General features: G+C 56.9%; 2 protein-coding genes across 5 annotated transcripts in view; one reads left to right on the top strand and one right to left on the bottom strand.

Annotated features, from left to right (window-relative positions):
- Positions 1-4,943, bottom strand: part of CDR2L (cerebellar degeneration related protein 2 like) — a 30,524-nt gene extending 25,581 nt beyond the window's left edge. The window contains exon 1 of the mRNA XM_081272352.1: positions 3,300-4,943. The gene's annotated coding sequence lies outside the window, so the exon portion shown is untranslated. The remainder of the gene's footprint in view (positions 1-3,299) is intronic.
- Positions 1,192-18,896, top strand: HID1 (HID1 domain containing). 4 transcript variants are annotated; one of them, XM_081272347.1, is made up of 19 exons: positions 1,194-1,557; positions 6,520-6,669; positions 7,189-7,359; positions 7,958-8,074; positions 8,697-8,803; positions 9,050-9,166; positions 10,556-10,778; positions 10,943-10,999; positions 11,973-12,113; positions 12,286-12,376; positions 12,569-12,720; positions 12,809-12,887; positions 14,147-14,311; positions 15,569-15,796; positions 16,161-16,267; positions 16,713-16,793; positions 17,367-17,458; positions 17,624-17,782; positions 18,039-18,896. In XM_081272347.1, the coding sequence occupies exons 1-19, from the start codon at positions 1,492-1,494 to the stop codon at positions 18,100-18,102; spliced, it is 2,367 nt and encodes a 788-aa protein (XP_081128473.1). In that variant the 5' UTR covers positions 1,194-1,491; the 3' UTR covers positions 18,103-18,896. The 4 variants fall into 4 exon arrangements, with proteins under 4 accessions (XP_081128476.1, XP_081128475.1, XP_081128473.1 ...); XM_081272348.1 differs by having other exon boundaries at positions 1,195-1,557; positions 7,961-8,074; XM_081272350.1 differs by lacking the exon at positions 7,189-7,359 and having other exon boundaries at positions 1,192-1,557; positions 7,961-8,074.
- The last annotated feature ends 616 nt before the right edge of the window (positions 18,897-19,512 follow it).

The raw sequence follows: 19,512 nt of genomic DNA, 5'->3' as shown, positions 1-19,512 counted from the left end.
TTCCTAACAACGGTGATTCAGAGTTTTTAATGTCACTCTGACCTGAACTGGGGTTGAGCAATTTGTAGAATGGATTATATATTTTTTAAGGCCCAATAAAAGAACAATTCATTCATTTTCTTGGAGTGATTAGAAAAGCCATTGGACCTGCCAAGAATTTTGTTTCAAACAAGGACAGCACACTGTGGAGGAAAGATAGAGTTACCCCTTGATTGTTCCCTGTGGATCCTGCTTTTTTGGTGAACCCGAAACCCCCCTGCCCCCTCCTCCCCACCTCCCCACCTGCTCCACCTTGCATTCACACCCCAGCTGCTGACTTGATGGTACATTCCTTTTCACTGTGGGATTCCAGTTTAAGATAAATGTCACCTCCTTTTGAAGCATCCAGGACCTTCAGAGGCTTCTAGGCACAGCATTTAAGACAATGTTGTGGGAAAAGTGCAGCCTCTTTTGGAGCTGGGCTCTATTTGCTTTTTTGGATTTATTCCTTATTAGCTCTGTGGCTTTGGGAAAACGACTGAACTGCTTTTAGCCTAGTTTTCCCAAGTGTAAAAGGAGGATGACAGTACCTACCTCAGGAGGTAGATATTTGTGGTTGTTGTTATTAATTTGCCTCTATCGGATGCTTAGGTTGTCCTTGAGTAATTCTGCCCTCATTTCTTCCCAGCTATTCGCTCTCCAGGGCAGGCTCTGTGCCTCGGGCTGCGTGTGTTCCTGACACGGTGTTGGTAAACACCAGCCGCCCAACACACTTGTTGAATTGAATGGGCCTCAAAGTATTCCAGGGAAGCCAGGTGGCCTGTGAGGGGTCCAGACCCACAGTGACCTCTGGCTCTCATGAAGCCGAGAAGCGACTTTCCCGGGGCGGTGACACCTTCCAACAGAACCGAGGGCTAAGTCTGCAGCTTGTGCTCGGAGTAACTGCGGGTTTGTCTGGACACGTGGGTTTGACAGGTCAGAGAAAAGGCGACGAAGAGAAATAGTGATCAGGAAAAAAAAGGAAAAAGAATGAGGAAGACGGATTGAAAAGGGGGAAACTCGAGTGGAGAGGGCGACGGGAATGCGCCCCCGGAGATGGAGCCTAGATAGAGAGTGAGGGTCAGGTTGGGGGCGGAGGCGGGGGACGAGACTTGGGAGGTTTTCGGGTCCTGGGGACTGAGTGGCGGTGAGGGAGACGGAGCGGGGACTACGCTCGGACGCAGGGGGAAAGGCGCGGAGGTACCACCGGGTCCGAGCTGGGCGGGTTCTGGCAGAGCCGGGAGCTGTGTGTAGATCCAGCGGCAGGTGCGAGGGGCGGAGCCAAGGGAGGGCGGAGCTGCGGGGCGGAGCCACGAGGGGCGGGGCCGACGCCGGGCGGCGGGCGGGGTGCGCGGCTCGGCTCCTGCGAGAGCGGCAGGGCGGCAGAGCTGGAGCCGGAGCCCGAGCCGGAGCCCGAGTCGGAGCCCGGGCTAGAGTCGGAGCGGGGGTCGGGCCGGAGCGGGCTCCAGCGACATGGGATCCGCAGACTCCAAGCTGAACTTCCGGAAGGCGGTGATCCAGCTCACCACCAAGACGCAGGTGCGCTCCGGGGCCCCAGCCTCCCCATCCACCTGCTGGGCTGGGGGCTGGGCAGGGCCGGGGGCTGCGCGAACTTGGCTCCCGGGGAGATGGGGCGACAGGCTGGTCCAGAGGGTGACGCAGAGGACAGCGTGGGAGCGAGACCCCTTGGCCTGTACCGCAGGGCTCCATCCCCTGGCCCTGTCCCCCCACCTCAGTCTCCTCTCCCGGGAACACCTCTCTTCCCGCAGCCGCTGCTGCCACCTTAGGCTGACGTGTGCCTCTCCCCAAGCCGGCGATGCTGCTGCCTGCCCGCCTCGCCCGCCCCCCAGCGCCCTCAGCCCCGCATCATCAGCCTATCCCCCCACTCCCACCCACCCATCCGCCGATCTGCTTCCCTCCCTGCCCTTCGGTGCCCACAGGTCCCGGACGCACAACCCCGGCTGACTCAATGCAAACAAAGCCGGGCCCGCGCCCGCCCGGGTCCGGAAAACAGCTGGTGCGCGGCAGCAGCGGCCTCGCTGGGCCCCGGTCGATGCCTGAGGCCAGGGAAGGCCTAGGTCTTCCTGGGAACACGCAAAGAGTGGCGGGCAGCGCGGCAGCCTGGCAAGGGGACCCGTCCCCAAGCATACAGAGCCCCAGTTTCACGGCAGTGGACCACTCTGGGGATCCTCCTTCAGGCCCTGTGGAGTGGATGGATGTTGCCGGAATCCTGTGTTCTCTGTTTTGGGGATGGAGATGGGATTGTCCTTGGTCTGCTGTCAAGGGAGCTGAGGGTACCTTTCAGCCTAGTCAATACTTACACACTCTCCACTGAGTCCACAAGTGGCACAGGGGACCACCTCCTTGTCCCCAAAGCAAACCACCTGGCTCCAGCAAGGCTGCTGTCCTGCCCACCACTTCTCTCCTTGCCCCTTGAATCAGGCCATTCTAGCCAACAAGATGCCTAATCCTGACTCCCTAGGTCCCTCCAAAAGGCTCTTGATTTATTGCCATGGGGGGGGGGCACCCCCACCCTGCTATTCTCAGGGCTCTCTCTTGCTCTTGGCAATTAGAGTGGGGTAGAGAAAGCCATCTACTCACAGTGAGTCAGTCACAGCCCCAGAGTCTGAACTTCTGCTCCCACACTCTCATCCCTGTGCTGGGAAGGTCAGGCGCTCAGCAAATGCCCAGGACCCATGGAGAGTCTCTAGCCCCAGCTGAGAGGCTCTTGATAAAAACCAGACCTGCTTCCCTCCATCCACCTGGCTCCTGCCTGGTTCTGAAGCTTTGGGATGGGGCATTAGGTCTGTGACACATAAGCCTTCCTCTCAGTGTGGGGCTGGGGGGTGGTTCCTGTGTTTACCCTTCTGGTGAGGAGTCACCTTGCTGCATGAATGTGGCTCAGCAGCTGGGTCCTTTGCCAGGCCAGCAGGGCGAGCTCACCAGGTCCCAAAGGATCTGCAGTGGTCTGGATTCCTACCTGTTCAGGTCCCCTCCTCCAAACACAGCCTTCCTCTATCTTTCCCTGGCTATAGGCCTGTGAGATTGTGCTGTTCTGTTTCCCAGCTGAGGACAGTGAGGTTTGGACTAGACTGGAGTAGACTGGAGACCAGCTGGGGCCTCCTTCGGGACAGCACTGGGGTTCTGCAGGTGGGAGAGGGTCTGGCTGTCTGGAGGAAGAGACCTCAGTGACCAAAGTCTTGGACCCTGCAGAGTGATCTTTTGGGGGCAGCCTGGGTGTGAGGACAAGATCCCAAATAGTCAGCCTGGACTTTACTTACTGAGAGTTCCTGAGAGTTTCAGTTGTCCGCAGGATGATCTCTGATTTCAAGCTCTCAGACGCTGTGCTTTGGGTAGCAGACAAGTAGACCCAGCACCCTTTACTGTGGCCCAGGCCTGAGCTTGCTGCTGCTTGGCCTTCTCTGCCTTCCTGCCCTGCATCCTGTTTTCTTCCTGCTCCATCAGCCAGCCCTGGGCCAGGCCTGACCTTAGGCCTGAGGGCCAGCAGCTTTGGCTTTGTTTCTTGATCCTTTCCTAGAGTAGGTAGGTCCCTGGAGGGCGGCATCTCTCGACTTGAGACTCCCTCCAAGATCCTGCATGTTTGGGGATGCTCTGCTGCAGGCCAGAGGAGAACTAGCGGGGTGGGATGTGCATGTTCACACACGTGCACACAATGTACACATGAATGCTGTGGTGACACGGGCTTTCAGGACAGGTCATACTTAGCAGGCTGGAGCACTATTTTCTATTAGTTTCTGCCCCCAACAAGAGACTGTCAAAAGCTATAGCTGGTCCTCTAGGCCTGAATGGGTGTCTGGCCTGATAGGGCACCTGGCAAACCAGATTAGGAATACCTGGTTTCTGGGTAGGGAAGTTCATTCTCTGTGCCCTTAGCATCAGGGGCCAGAGAAAAAATGCTTTTTCCAAAGAAAGCTTCCTGGAGTTGGGTGGAGGCTGGGGTCACTGAGGTGGGAGCTCTCAGAAGCCCAAAGGGCTCCAGTGACCCTGGCTAATGCTGTGGTATCAGCCTGGTAGGGTCAGGGATGGTCACCAAATACCAAAGTCTGAACTGCCATGGGACCAGGAGAGGAGGTCGCAGCTGAGGAAATGGGGAGGCAGAACCTGTTCCTGAAGAGATCTTTCCTCTGTGTCTAGAAGGGGCTTCCCTGGGCCTTCTCAGTCCCATCCTAAGTCTCTGCCTTCCTTTTGAATTCAGTTCTCAGATGATGCTTGCCTGATGAGCTAGGTCAGAGGTCATATCTGCTTGATGTTCAACTGGACTCTTCCCCTTTAAGGGGGTGGTGGCTACCTGGGAGGTGGGCAAAATGTCAGAGGTGGCAGCTTCCCAGAGGTGCTCCCAGATGGGGGAGAACCTAGGTTCTGGCCCCAAGCCACTCTGGTCCCGGGCCATCTGGACAGGAGTGTCATGTTCCTATACCCCAGTTGCATATCTGAGAGCTGTTGGACGGGGGGCCTGAGGACCAGTGAACCCCAGCTCCAGGGCCCCTCCTTTGGCCTTTGTTCTTCTACCCACAGCTAACTTGTTCTACCAGTTCTGGGACTGAGCAGTGGCTATGTCAGGCCTGTCCTGAGGGCCAGAGCCACAAGTTACCTTATAGGTCCCTTGGGGTGGGGGTCTTTATTCAGGCAGTGGACTAGGGTCTGTGTCAACCTTGGTGAGGCCTGCAACCCCAGCTCTGAGTTTGGGTAGACTCCCTGGCTGAAAGGGTTGCCAGGCCTGATTACAAATTCAGCTGAAAAAATGCTGTCTGAATACTGGCCCTATGCCTCAACTGCAAGGTCAGAGAAGTAGGGCTGGGGACTAAGGGCTCAAGGCAAGTGTGCCTGGACCCAAGTTGGGAACCGTGAAGAACAGGGGTTGGGGCCGGAGACTTGAAGAGGCTCCAGAGGACAGAATTATTTTTTTATTAAAAAAACGTATCTATATAAATATGTGTGTGTGTATATATATATATATATATATATATATATATATATATTTCTGTATATTAATTCTGATAACAAGAATAATGTGTATAGAGTTCAGGTAGCCAGGCCATCAGGCTTTTTGATCCCTGGGGTTTCCGAGAAGGGAAAAAAAAAAAAGGCTATGTTGATGGGATCAACCAGGGAAGGCATCTTGGAGGAGGTGACCTTCAAAGGAGCCCAAATAGAGAGAGTCCTAGGCTCCCACAGATGAGCATGCAGAAGGAAAAAAGCAGGTGCTCAACCAAAAAATTTTAAAACTTCCCAAGAGATTGTTGCCTTAACTAAAATCCTGATACCTCATCTTCTAACCTTTTATTCATATGCAATTAAACATAAAATTATGATCATCCTATAGATAGTTTTATAACTTGTCTTTTTTAACAAAATGTTGTGCTACATTTTCCATTAGTTAATATCTTTGAAAATGCAATTATGATGGCTGCATAACATTCTATTCTACGGATGTGCCTTAGATTTTTAAGTAGTCACCAACGAATGGCTATTTAGATCCAACTTTCTACTGTTACCAACAATGACTGAAACATTGTTGTAATAACAGTAAATATCTTCATATGTCACATCTCCAATTATGTCCATGGGAGAGATTTCTAAAAGTGAAATTCATTATTCAAATTAGTTGCCTTGGTTGCCTGAGCGACGGTCTGCATGATTCAAGGAGCACGTGAGTCTAAGGCATATTGCTCTGATGGGGCCCGGGGGGCTTTGGAGCAGTGTTGAAATGGGGGAAGTGTGCTAGGGAAAGGGACACCTGGGTGATGGAAAAGACCAGAGCCATCAGGGTTATGTCCTAGGGTAACAGACACAGATGCAAGGGTGTGTGTGTTTGTATGTGTAAATCTGTTTGCACGCATTATGTGTGTGCAAGCCTGTGTAAGGAAGGTCTTGGCTGACTTTGGGCCAAGGTTGGGACTTGGTCCAGCAGGCATCAGGGAGCCCCCATAGGTCTCTGTGCTTTATTTAGCACATGGGTTGGGGACAGTGTCGAGACAGGATTGAAGGAGGTAAATTTGGAGGCAGGAGCCCTGGAGAGAGAACTGAACTGAGCGGGGGCACGTGTGTGGGGTCATCAGTCCTAGATTTGGCACCTGGGGGGGGGCATGCTGAGAGAGAGGAGGCTGAGGGGGAGAGGAAATGGAGCACATGTCCCCACTGTCATCTTTCCATGGGTCCAGGACCTGGTGGTGTGGCTGGGGATTGTGTCAGCTGGCCAGGGCAGCATTCCCTGCCAGAGGAGGATGGGGACGCAGGCAGGACACGCAGGCTGCTGGATGCAGTGGCCAGTTGACCCCTGGACTGCACATTCTAAGCCTGGCTTTGCTGGCCAGGGCTGTGGTAGCTGATCCACGTCCGTCACCCATTTGGGGAGACTCCCGGGCAACAGTTGGGGGCTGTGGCTTCACTCTTGGGATCTCTTCTGGCCACGATTTGGGTAAACTGTGTCCCCATTGGTGAGGGGTTGTATCAGTCTGGACACTGGGTCCCCCCCCACAGCCTGTGGAAGCCACCGATGACGCCTTTTGGGACCAGTTCTGGGCAGACACAGCCACCTCAGTGCAGGATGTCTTTGCGTTGGTGCCGGCAGCAGAGATCCGGGCTGTGCGGGAAGAGTCCCCCTCCAACCTGGCCACCCTGTGCTACAAGGTAAGGGCTGCCTGGCCCCACGCTGCCACTCCTGCCCTCCCCAGAGTGGCTGATGATGGCCCAGCCTGCAGCGGGAGAGGACAGGAACCCAGGACATCCCACCCCCAGGTCACCGTGCTCCTGAGGCTTCACCCAGTCCCCCTGCCCTGTGGCCCTCCCCTTGGGGAAAGTGAGTATGGCAGCCACAGTTTAGAGACCTCCGCCAAGCCTTGCCGAGCACTCTGCACAAGTCAGCTCACTTGCTCACCCTGTGGGGTGGCACTATTAGTGTCACAACTTCACAGATGAGGAGACTGAGGCCGAGACAGGTGTTGTCACTTACAAGGTCTTGGCCATCAAGTGGTGGCCCAAGCTCTGTTTCTCTGATGCTCTGGGCTGCTCTGGCCCACACCCAGGTCCTCCTGGGCTGGCTGATCCCATCAGCAGAGATGGCCCTGCCCAGTGGGGCCTCTGACTCTGTGCAGTTGGGGTCCCTTCAACCTGGCCACTGCCCCATGTGCCCTGTGCTGCTCCCCACAGGCTGTGGAGAAGCTGGTGCAGGGAGCTGAGAGTGGCTGCCACTCGGAGAAGGAGAAGCAGGTTGTCCTAAACTGCAGCCGGCTGCTCACCCGCGTGCTGCCCTACATCTTCGAGGACCCGGACTGGAGGGGCTTCTTCTGGTCCACAGTGCCCGGGGCAGGACGAGGAGGGGTCTGTGGGCCTGGCCAGGGTGGGTGGGAGGTGACAGGGCACATTCCTCCAAACCTCTTCTGGCATTTGGAAGTGTGGGGGCGGGAGTGGGGGGTGCTGCTAAGGATGGGGGTCAGTGATGCCTCCTTGGGTCCTGGGTTCTTCTCCCATGGGGGTCTCTGTCCCTATAACCTGGAGGATGAAGGCTGAGGAGGGGAGCTGAGAGCAGGGGTAATTATGCAGAGGCAGGAGCAGGGAGCTGGGCCTTCAGAGGGCAGAGAGTGACCATGCTGTCATCTCCCCCTGCACCCTGGGTTCGTCTCCAGCTAAGGGCAGAGGGGTGAGGCCTCGTGATTTCCAGCAGGGCTGAGCCCTTGAGGTTGGGAGCCTTCCTGGCACCCCAGTCAGTGGGGAGCTTTCTTCTGTGTTCTCAGCCCCTTTCCCTGTTCTGCCTCCTCCTGCCAGGGGAGGTTTGGCATGAGCAGAAGTCTACTTCCACTTCCTCCATCCCTCTGCCCTCGGGTGCCTGCAGGGACCCAGTTCCTGTCCCCCACCATCCCTCAAGCCTTGGGTCCACCTCTTCTTGGCCAGCCACTACTGAGGCAGCCTGCTTTCCCAGCAGGGTGAGGAGGAGGATGAGAATGCCCGTCCCCTGGCCGAGTCCCTGCTCCTAGCCATTGCCGACCTGCTCTTCTGCCCAGACTTCACAGTCCAGAGCCACCGCAGGAGCACGGTGGTAAGGCCCCACCGTCGTCCCCACAAGGGTGGGCTCTGGCCCTGGGTTGGGGCAGAGCCAGGTAAAGTCCCCTTGGGTAGGATGCAGTCAGCAGAGCTGGGGGTGCTTCAGGAGAGCTGGACCGCCTGGTACGCACGTCCCGGCTGGGGGTGGTGGCTGGTACACTGGAGAGGAGCCAGCTGGTGCCTGGCCCTGCCCACTGCCTCTGGGCGGCTGTGCATAGGCCTCCATTGTCTTAGTGTGCACGAGGTGGGTAGGGGAGTAGGGACCCAGCAGGACTGGCCTTCTCATTTCCTGTGGTCCGTGGACTTGACCTTGAGTGTTCCTTGCCCTCCCACCACTGGGGACACCTTTCCCTGCCCCTCCCTCCCTTCCTGTCTCAGACTGTACCGAGCAAGTAAAAACAATCCATGTAAGTGTTTGAAAAGTAATTCTTAAGCCACCTAAGAACATCCATTTCCTCCCTGTACATTGGGACCCAGGGTGTTTTGAGGGTATCTTTAGGAGGATTCAAGGGTTACTGCCCCTGGAATGGCAGGAAGCTTGGGTTAGACAGGTTCTGTCACATACCGCCATTCACCTTGTGACCTCCCACCCATTCTCTTTCTGTCCCTGTCCCCAGGACTCAGCAGAGGATGTCCACTCCCTGGACAGCTGTGAATACATCTGGGAGGCTGGTGTGGGCTTTGCCCACTCCCCGCAGCCTAACTACGTCCACGACATGAACCGGTGAGCCAGGCTCAGGCAAGAGCCCTCGGCATAGCTGGAGCCTGGCCGGGCTCCCGCACAACTCGGAGACCCATGGGGTCTTCCAAGGAGACCCTCTCCACTTGCCATCCAGCTGTGGCCTTACAGGAGTGAATGGGGTCATTTGTTTTTATGGACCTGGGCAGGGGTTTCCGGCCAGGGTGGGCAGCCCCCTCCTAGAGGGGATGGAGATCCTAAGGTGTCCTGTTCCCATCAACCATCCCCCAGGATGGAGCTGCTGAAACTGCTGCTGACGTGCTTCTCTGAGGCCATGTACCTGCCCCCAGCTCCAGAAGGTGGCAGTACCAACCCATGGGTTCAGTTCTTTTGTTCCACGGAGAACAGGTGAGGGACCCCTGGCTTTTCTTTGCAGTGTCTTCCTTGTTCCAGGCACCCCTGAACTGAGACCAGTTCCAGCCCCCAGTTCTTCTTTGAGGGGGAGATGCTGCCCCCTGGTGGTGGAGAACGGTAACTTAACCACACTTGATTCCAATGCGGTTCAGTGTCTCCTTGGAGTGACTGGGACAGGAACTGGGGACCCCTGGCTGACCAGGTATCCAGGTCCTCCATGTACAGCTATGTGTGCAGTGGGATGTGAATCACATGTGCAGTTATAAGATCTAAAAAGTGAAAAAGAAACAGGTCAAATTAATTTTACTAATATATGTGATTTAATTCAAACTATTAAAAATATCAGCACTTAACATGCAATCAGTTGAAAAAAATTGAGGTGTTTTACATTCACTTTCTCATGCTACTTTTTCAAAGTCCAGTGTGTAGTTTACACTTCCAGCGCTTCTCAATTCAGACCAGGCACATTCATTAGCTGCAAGTGGCTTGTGACTGCTCTGTGGGGACAGTGGGTGGGGACTTGGGGTGGGGTGACCTACCCTGATGAGTGAGGAAGCTAAGCCCACATGGGGGCACTCATGGACTATGGGGGCACTTTGGGGTATGTGTTGGTGTCACACAGCCACGTGGTAGGTTATTTGGTGCAGGTGGACATGCTCCACTGGGTACACCCAGCTGTGCCCAGGCTGCACTGGGCAGTGCAGGCATTGGTACCCAAAGGCTGGTGGCTGGCCTTCTTGCTTCCAGGCTCTGATCCCTATGTAACATGGCACACCTCCCTTCGGGTTTTCCTTGCCTCCTGCCCCACCTTGCCCAACTCCCAGAAGAGAAAGGAGCGGCTGACCCCCTTTCCCAGCCAGTCAAAGGCTGGCCAGAGTTTTCTTTCTCACACGCAGCCTTATCAGGCAAACTGCCACCTTCGTCACTCACTTAACCTCCCTGGGTCTCAGTTTCCTCACCTGTAAGATGAGGAGCTTGAACCCTGACATCAAACGAATCTGATTCAAGTCATTCCGTGGCCTGGAGCCAGGTGATTGGGCTGGGGCTCTGCTCCCCAGGGGGAAGCCCACCTTCTCCCTGGGTCTCTGGCCCCTTCTCTGAGCCTCAGGGAGGGGTTCTGCCCACAGGAAGTCCCTCACCAGTGGCCCTCACGCTCTGGGAGACAGATCCCTCTGTCCTCAGCCAAGCTTGGCCCAGGACAGAGCTGGAGGTGGGCATAGCTGAACAGGGCCTTTCCCACGCAGAGGGACAAGCTCGTGGCTCTGCTCCCTGGCTGCCAGCCCGGAGCCTGACCCTGGCGCTTATTGAGCGAGGTGGCCCTGAGGGGTGGCTGGAGTGCTGGCCTGAGGGGTGGCCTGCAGCCCCGCCCTCTCTCCCTTGCAGACACGCACTGCCCCTCTTCACCTCCCTCCTCAACACCGTGTGTGCCTATGACCCCGTGGGCTACGGGATTCCCTACAACCACCTGCTCTTCTCCGACTACCGGGAGCCCCTGGTAGAGGAGGCTGCCCAGGTGCTCATCGTCACCTTGGACCACGACAGCGCCACCAACACCAGCCCCACTGTGGATGGCACCACCACAGGCACTGCCATGGACGATGCCGATGTAAGGCTGACGGGGGGAGGGTTGCTGCCCTGCTGGGGCTGTGGGCAGAGGCCCTGGGCAACAGACACCCAGGAGGCACCTTGAGGTGTGCCTTAGGAGGGACATTGCTGTTGCCACCCAGGCTGGGGTAAGGACCAGCTCACCAGGGACTTCACTCTTGACAGCCTCCAGGGCCCGAGAACCTGTTTGTGAACTACCTGTCCCGCATCCATCGGGAGGAGGTGAGTCACACCTGCCCTTGGATTCTTACTGTGCATCTCCCACAGTCACTTTGGCTTTGTTGGGGGTGGAGGGAGTGCTGGCTCCTGTACAAAGGAACCATGGTCTCTGCAAACTGGTGCCACCCCCAGGTTAAATAGTGAGGATGGGACTTTGGGGGTTTCCAGTTGTAGGAAGAGCCAGTGGCCTCAACTGGGTGGGAGTAACTGGGAAGGCTTCCAGGAGGAGGTGGCTCTGAGGTAGTTTCCGAGGTGGGGGAGATGACGGTGAACAGTGAACTGAAAGACCAAGCAGACCGGAGTGCGTGTGTCTTGTGTCCATGGGGATGTGCTTGAGCTCCCAAGGTCCTGACTTCTGCCACTGGATGGGACCCATAGCTGTCTCCACTTGTGAGGATTAAAGCAGAGACAGCTCAGCTTTTGGTGGTTGCTCTGAGAACCCCAAATGCTCCTTGTGTGATGGGGTGACAGGAAGGGATATGTGGGGAGCAGTGTGGAACGATGGCACCTGTCAACAAGCCCACCTGGAGGATCGCAAGTTCAAGACCAGCCTTGGCAACTTAGCAAGACCCTGTATCAAAGTGATAAAAATTAAATAAAAAGGGCTGAGGATGAAGCTCAGTGGTAGAGTGCCCCTGGGTTTAATCCCTAGCAGCACAAAAACAAAATCAAAGTCCAGGTGGGCAGGGACCTGGTTTAGGGTGTGCGTGTGGGGTCACCAGGAGCTGCAGTCTGTTTAGAGGGCAGGTAACCTGGGAACAGGGGAGCCTGTGGTCTGCTGGGGGTAGGGCTGAGGCTCAGCTTCCTGAGGAGTCCACCCTTAGACCCTATTGATAATGTCAGAAACTGGGTCCCTCAAGCTCTGGGGGTTGGATGGGATGTAGGAGAGTGAGAAAGCATTGGGGCGGGGGGCCTGGATAGGAAGCCAACACCAGGAGGAGCCAGACTCCACAGACCCCTGCTCCCTCCCTCCCAGGACTTTCAGTTCATTCTCAAGGGCATAGCCCGGCTGCTGTCCAACCCCCTGCTCCAGACCTACCTGCCCAACTCCACCAAGAAGATCCAGTTCCACCAAGAGCTGCTAGTCCTCTTCTGGAAGCTCTGTGACTTCAACAAGGTGGGCAGGTGGAGAGGGAATGGAGACACGTAGAAGCGGCTCATGGGCTCAGGCTGTGTCCATTTAGCCCAAGGACAGAGAGAGCTTTGGGGTCTCTCCAACCTGGGGGAGGAGATGGGGTACAGTGGCTCCTTCAGCTGACCCAGCCTGCCTGTTTCCTTACTTGCTCCAGAAATTTCTCTTCTTTGTGCTGAAGAGCAGCGACGTGCTGGACATCCTGGTTCCCATCCTCTACTTCCTCAATGATGCGCGAGCAGATCAGTGTAAGATGGGGTGGGCATGAGGTACTGGGGGTTCCCGCAGATGGGTGGGGTCCTGCCAGTCTGTCCTGCCTCCCAGGAGCTCAGGTCTGGTGCCCCGACCTCCCAGGAGGGACTCCCTCTACCCCCCGAGATGCGTCCCTGTCCTGGGCTCCCCTTCACCACCCTGTGTGACCTCTGTGCCGCATGCTGCAGCTCGGGTGGGACTGATGCACATCGGCGTCTTCATCCTGCTGCTCCTGAGTGGGGAGCGGAACTTCGGGGTGCGGCTGAACAAGCCCTACTCAGTGCGTGTGCCCATGGACATACCTGTCTTCACTGGCACCCACGCAGACCTGCTCATTGTGGTGAGGGCTGGGCGCATGGGAGTGATGTCCTCTTAGTGAGTCTTGGGGTGGCGGGCACCCCATGATGCCCCTCTCTGTCCCTGCACAGGTATTCCACAAGATCATCACCAGCGGCCACCAGAGGCTGCAGCCCCTCTTTGACTGCCTCCTCACCATCGTGGTCAATGGTAAGGGCCTGAGCCCGCCTTCCCCAGGCCCACCACCAGGTGGCGCAGGCCACAGGCCATGTCTCCCTGCTCCAACTTGCTCCATCCCATAGAAACAATGCAAGCCACTTGTGTACTGTGAAATGTTCTAGGACTATATTAAAAAACAACAAAAGGCACAGGTGACAAAAGATTTATGATGTATTTACCTAAGCCACCGTAACCAGGATACCATCATCTCAACATGTGACCGACACAAAATTATTAATGAGATCTTTTACATTCTGTCCTACACCTAGTCTTCAAAATCTTGTGGTCCACGCATATGGCACATCTCAGGACTAGCTGTATTTGAAGCGCTTAATGTCCACATGTGGTTCATGGCTACTGTATTGGACAGGGAAGATTTGGGGTCATAGTGAGGAATGTCAAAGCCACCTCTTCTCTGCCTTTACCCTGCCCACCTGCAAGGACAAGAGTGAGCAGAATGGGAAAGGAGGTGGGGAGGCCTCAGGCTGGCTGGGCCCATCCAGGTGGGTGGCTGTGGGCTGGCACAGAAGGGTTCCATTGTGGGTGTCTGGGAGAGGATGGTGGTGGCCGGCAGTGGCTGGCTTGTCTGTGATCAGGTTTGGCCCTTAGGGTGGGTGGGTGGAATAGGATCCAGGGATGCCTTTGGCTGGGCTGTGGGCTCTAGGGCCAGGACTGTCTTCAGGTAACTCATGCACATATTGGCTGCATCCCACAAATCTTAACCTGGGTGCCAGCTAGGTATGGCATATGTGAACAAGCTAGCGCCCACCCCTGTCCTCTGAACCCTCAGCCTGGTGAGGGAGAAAGATGTGAAATGAGAGACACACAGATCAAGTTGTGTGCATGGATCCAACTACATGAGGGCTTTATCCCCCCTCACAAAGCTGTGCTAAAAGATACATATTAAGGATAACAGCAGCTTGGCATTCTAGAAAGACCCCAAAGCCCTGAGTTTATATCCCTTCCTGCCCTATCATTGTATTACTGGGGAACTCGGACCACGTTTATAAGCCTCCCTGAATTTCAGTTTCCTCATCTGTACAATGGGGACAATCTTGTCCATGCCTTGCCTGCAGGAGATATGGCCACAGTGAACTTGACCTCTATAGGCTCGGTCTCCCTGACTTTGTAAGGAACTTCACAGGCAGGAGCAGGATGGATTGGGAGTAGGAGCATGTGCTTCTGCCCAGGCCTGGGATGCACAAGGGTGGCTGGTGGGGGGCCCAGGAGTGAGCTGGCCTCTCTTGCAGTGTCACCCTACCTCAAGAGCCTGTCCATGGTGACCGCCAACAAGCTGCTGCACCTGCTGGAGGCCTTCTCCACCACCTGGTTCCTCTTTTCGGCTGCCCAGAACCACCACCTGGTCTTCTTCCTTCTAGAGGTCTTCAACAACATCATCCAGTACCAGTTTGATGGTGAGGCTCTGGCCCAACCCCCTGGCCTGAATAAGGAATAAGGATGGCCAGTGGTTAAGGCTATTTTTCTGCCTAAGGAGGGCCAATACAGTGGGGAATAAAGGTGTGCTTCCCACCAGGTGTGGTGGCACATACCTGTCATCCCAGTGGCTCAGGAGGCCGAGGCAAGAGAATTGCAAGTTCAAAGCCAGGCTCAGGATCTTAGTGAGGCCCTAAGCAACTCTGAGAGACCATGTCTCTAAATTAAAAACTAAAAAAAATAAAGGGCTGAAGATGTGGCTCAGTGGTTAAGTGTTCCTGAGTTTAAAAAAAAAAAAAAAAAAAGGTTTTGTGCTTCCTGCCCATGTGGCTCAGCTGGAGAGGAAGGCACAGAGGAGGCTTTAAATATGTGACTCCCCGACCTGGGTCAAACGGTTCCTCTGAAATGGGATAGCAGGGAGACTCAGAGTGGTAAGACCCTGATAGCTGTCCCAGCAGCTGTCCTGCCCAGTGTCACAGATGCCCCGCTGCCAGGTGTAAATTCAGGGCTTGCCTCTCACTGGCTTTGTGACTAGACACGGTACTCCACTTCTCAAGGCCTCAGTGCCCTCGTCTATAAGATGGTCACAACAATAGCACTGAAGTCCCTGTCGCAGAGGGTGTTGGCACAGAAAGCTCCCACAGGTAGCTCTTGGCACAATGTCTGGCAATTCAAATATTAGCAATAACTCTTATTATTTCCAGAATAAGTAAAGTTTGCGCTGATCTGTGAAGGATGAGTGGGAGGCATTATGGAGGGAGGGTGACCTATAGAGAGGCCCTGGGATGGATGCGGAGCTCAAAGCAGAGCGTGGTATGAGGCAGGGCTGGTTGGGGGGCTACTGAGACTCTGGAAAGCACTTTCCCCCACAAACTATGGGGGAACTTGGATGGGAACAGGGGACCCCATCCTCCTGGGCTCCCTGGTTCAGGGAACACTTCAGAATATTCAACAGCTGGCTTGGTGTGGGCAGTGGGGTCCACCCCACTTTGCCAGGGATCTCCCCTTTAGTGCTGGGTCGTGAGGTGGTCTTGAAAAGGGATGTGGGGAGCTCAGGCTGGAAGCTGTTTTCCCACAGTGTAACATCTGGCCCACACAGCTGGACCTGGCCCCCTCTCTTGGGCTCCGGGGACCATTTCCTGCTGCTGGGGAAGACACCCTCTTGTCCTGCAAACCCCGCCCCCACCCCCAAGCTGGCAGATTGGGTGGGGGAGGGCAACCGGCGCTGCTTCCCACAGGCAACTCCAACCTGGTCTACGCCATCATCCGCAAGCGCAGTGTCTTCCACCAGCTGGCCAACCTGCCCACTGACCTGCCCGCCATCCACAAGGCCCTGCAACGGCGACGGCGGACCCCCGAGCCCTTGTCCCGCACTGGTTCCCAGGAGGGTGCCTCCATGGAGGGTTCCCGCCCTGCTGCCCCTGCAGAGCCGGGCACCCTCAAGACCAGCCTGGTGGCCACCCCAGGTTCGTCACTGGCAAGTGGGAGAAGGTGTGGCTACTGGTATGGTTGGGGGATGGGCGTAATCTCTGGGGTGTCACCCCATCCTGGCAAAGGACATGGCCCCTGCTGGGAATCTGCAAGGTGGGGAAGGGGAACGGCAATGAGGGTGGAGGCACTGGGTTGGCCCCCGGAGGGTGGCCTGGTGGCTGTGGGGCTTCTGGGATGGGAGTGGGCTCTGGGAGGGGTGGGCACAGGGCTGGGACCAAGGGAGATCAGACACAGTGCCTCTACAGCATGTGGAGGACAAGGAACTACCGGGGCCAGGCCAGAAGGAGCATGTGGCAGGGGCCCTCACTCTCTCCTGTGTCCCCCCTGTGCCCCACCCAGGCATAGACAAGCTGACAGAGAAGTCCCAGGTGTCAGAGGATGGCACCTTGCGGTCCCTGGAGCCTGAACCCCAGCAGAGCTTGGCAGAAGGCAGCCCAGCCAAGGGGGTGGGTAAGGGGGCAGCAGGGGCAGGTGAGGCTGGGCGTTGCCTTCCTCCCTGGCCTCTGTGGCATGGGCTGGGCCAGGGCACTCTGGGGTCACCTGTAGCAAGTGTCATGCCTAGGGCATCGGGGTTGGCACTGATGACTGGGGGGGGCCTTCACAGACCCCTCCCTTGTTTACTGGTCACAGTAAAGCCCTGGCTGTCAGCCTTCTCATCCATCAGCCTTATCTGAGGCTGGCCTTTACCCGTCCTGTCCCATCAGCCTCTAGTCCTAAACCTGTCACCAAGCTGGGTTGGGCCTGGGGCCCAGAGCAAAGGGTGCTGGGCTGGGCCTACCCTTCCTTTGGAAGCAAGTCCCCACGAGGTCTAGGGGAGAGACCTCATTGCCCTGTGCCCCTGCCCCGTATCCGCTCCCTTGCCCCTCACTTCCATTCCTCCCTGGGCACCAGGAGTCCAGCCAGGCATGGAGGGAGCAGCGTCGACTGTCCAGCCCATCAGCCAGTGGCCAGTGGAGCCCAACGCCAGATTGGGTGAGGGGCCTCGCGCTGGAGGAGCAGGGATGGTGTGTGGGCAGGTGGCCCTGTGGGAGCTGAGTCAGGGGTCCCCTGAGTCTAGGGACAGCTCGGTACAGATGGAGATGAAAATGTATCCAGACGTGCCTCTGGCATGGGAGCTTGGCTCTGGCTCCGGGTCAGTCCTTCCGGCTGGTGACCTTCCTCGTGTGTGGCCTCTCTTGGCTCAGCTTCCCCTGTCTACACTGTCGGCCGAGTCCCCAGCAGGATCAGGTTCCACTGTGCTGACTGTCTGAATAAATCACCCTCTGATTTCCTCCCTGGGATCACTTCCCACTCACATTCCCACTGAAGGCAATGCCATGGGATAATAAATGTCCTCCCTGCTCCCACCATTGCCAAGGTTAAAGGTGACAGTCTCCTGAAAGGTGCACACACAGCCGCCAGCCGGTGGGATTGCTTAACATGCAAAAGGCTCTTCCCATTAGTGAGAGTTCCTGTTCATGGTCCCTGCTGGGTGTAGGCCATGGCCTGCTGGGAGAGAACCCCTGGCTCCGGGTCCCCATCCCCAGAGCTCTGTCCCTGCCCCAGGTCCTCTCCTGGAAGTCGAAGCTGCCCTTGCAGACCATCATGCGGCTGCTGCAGGTGCTGGTCCCCCAGGTGGAGAAGATCTGCATTGACAAGTGAGAGCCTGGGCAGGCTCAGGGGCTCGGGCAGGTGGGCTTTGGCAAGGGGCCAGCCCAGGTTTGGGTGGAGGGGTGACAGGGACAGTGGGCCTCAGAGGTCCAGGGTGAGCCCCAAGCCCTGCTAGTCCACTTGAGCATGCTGGAGACCCCTTCTCCCTGTAGGGGCCTGACGGACGAGTCAGAGATCCTGCGGTTCCTGCAGCACGGCACCCTGGTGGGACTGCTGCCTGTGCCCCACCCCATCCTCATCCGCAAGTACCAGGCCAACTCGGGCACCGCCATGTGGTTCCGCACCTACATGTGGGGTGTCATCTACCTGAGGTGGGCCCTGCTCACTATCCTGGGTGGGTCTGGGGTTCACCCGAGAGCTTGTCCAGCAGGGCTCAGCAGGGACCTTGGCTCCGGGTCTCCCCGTCCACAGAGGGGTTAATGTCAAGACAGTCAATCATGGTGGTCTTTCCTGGTTGAGGGTTGGACCCCCTGTCCAGGGGGGACATCACGAAGAGAGTTTGGTTTGGGCTGGCTGTCACCTTGCATCTCCCTTCCTTGTGAAGGTGACAGCTCACTTCCTCTGCAGGAATGTGGACCCACCCATCTGGTACGACACCGATGTGAAGCTCTTTGAGATCCAGCGGGTGTGAGGACAGAGGCCTGCAGAGAAATGGAGTGGGGGCCCCTGGTCCCTATTGCTCCCCCTGCCCCAGTCTTCTGAGCTTTAAATGACCACCACCATGGCCTGGGGTGGGCAGAGTGGCCAGGTCCTCCTGGGTGGCAGGCCCCAGAGGCTCCTAATGCCTGGGGAGGATGGAGCCCAGTTCTAACCCCCTTCTTCCCAGACGGGTCTCCTAGGAGCCTCCTGCCTCTCTGACTACAGGTCCTGCCAGAGCCCCCTCCCTGTTCTGGCTCCCTCTTCAAGACACATTTCTGTGCTGACCCCTCAGTGCCTGCACACTCCTGTGCTGCCCCACAGGTCACTGTGCCCTGATGGGTTTGCCCAAGGAGCCGTGGGCTGTCCTGAGGCACCTGGGCAGGTCTAGGGGAACCCTCCTGGCCTTCTACCCTGAAACCACTTGTTCTAGACCAGATCTCTGCCAGGGTCCACAGGAAAATGGAGTGTGACCAGGCTGTTGGCTGAGGGGACTGGGGGCTGGCCGACTACAGAGCCAGACTGGGGGCTCTTGTGGGTTTTAGGGGTTTGGAGTGGGGTATTGAGGGTCCCCTTAATATTCCCTGGGTCAGTGGATACAGCCTTGTTGTTGAGCAGGACCAGGGGGCAGTTGTCAACCCTACCTGCCCCACCCACTGTGTGGAGGGTGGGGGTGCCACCACTCCAGCGGCCCCGCTCGGGCCTCTGGGTCTCCCTCGCCCCACCTGGTCAGTACAATCTTTGCTCTGTACAATCGGCCACTTTACACAATAAAACCTCCCTCTCCAGCCTCTGCCTCTGTGCTTGGGATGGGGGTAGGCGCCAGACTGTGGCCCTTATCTTCAGGGCAGCTGGGGACTCTGTACCCCAGAGTCCGTCCCCTGAGGGTTCTTAACAATGACTAGGAACTGGCATTTGTCATTTCGAGTGGGAAAGTAGGATTGGGCCCTGTCAAGTAGGGTTTAGGCCCTTGAACTGTGGCTACCCAGAGAAAAGCCCACGCAGGAGAGGCTGAGGGCCTGATTCTCAGCCCCCTGGATAGCCCCAGGCAGTGTTGGGGGGCCCTGGGGCATTGTTTGCTGGTGCCTCACTTCCGGGGAGTGGGAACCCAGGGGAGGGTTGAGCCTCTGGGCCTCTCCCTGGGCACAGCTGGCTGTTTGCACTGGGCTCAGGGAGATGGATGGGCTGTCAGGCCTGCCTTCTCACTCACCTTCCTGTTCCACCTGATGGCTCAGGGGGCCAGGCGGGCCTAAGGACCAGCCGCCAGAGGCTGCAGTGACCACCTGTGGTGAGCCAGCAGCAAAGGGTCCCCTGGAGGCACTGTCCTAATGGTGGAGGGTGGAGGGTGGAGGGTGGGTACATGAGCCCTGGGTTGGATCAGAGAAGGGAAGGAGTGGACGGGCCA

The sequence above is a fragment of the Spermophilus citellus genome, assembly GCF_964194105.1.
Source record: "Spermophilus citellus genome assembly, chromosome: 17".
Taxonomy (NCBI): Eukaryota; Metazoa; Chordata; class Mammalia; order Rodentia; family Sciuridae; genus Spermophilus; species Spermophilus citellus.
Note: the sequence above shows the minus strand (reverse complement) of the source record. Positions and strands in the feature narration are given on the sequence as shown.

What these genes read in the sequence shown, in the direction of transcription:
- HID1 (XM_081272347.1), top strand. Translation starts at nt 1,492, where the DNA reads ATGGGATCCGCAGACTCCAAGCTGAACTTCCGGAAGGCGGTGATCCAG. An exon ending in AGCTCTGTGACTTCAACAAG is followed by an intron (nt 12,114 to 12,285) that starts GTGGGCAGGTGG and finishes TACTTGCTCCAG; the next exon opens with AAATTTCTCTTCTTTGTGCT. An exon ending in TGATGCGCGAGCAGATCAGT is followed by an intron (nt 12,377 to 12,568) that starts GTAAGATGGGGT and finishes CGCATGCTGCAG; the next exon opens with CTCGGGTGGGACTGATGCAC.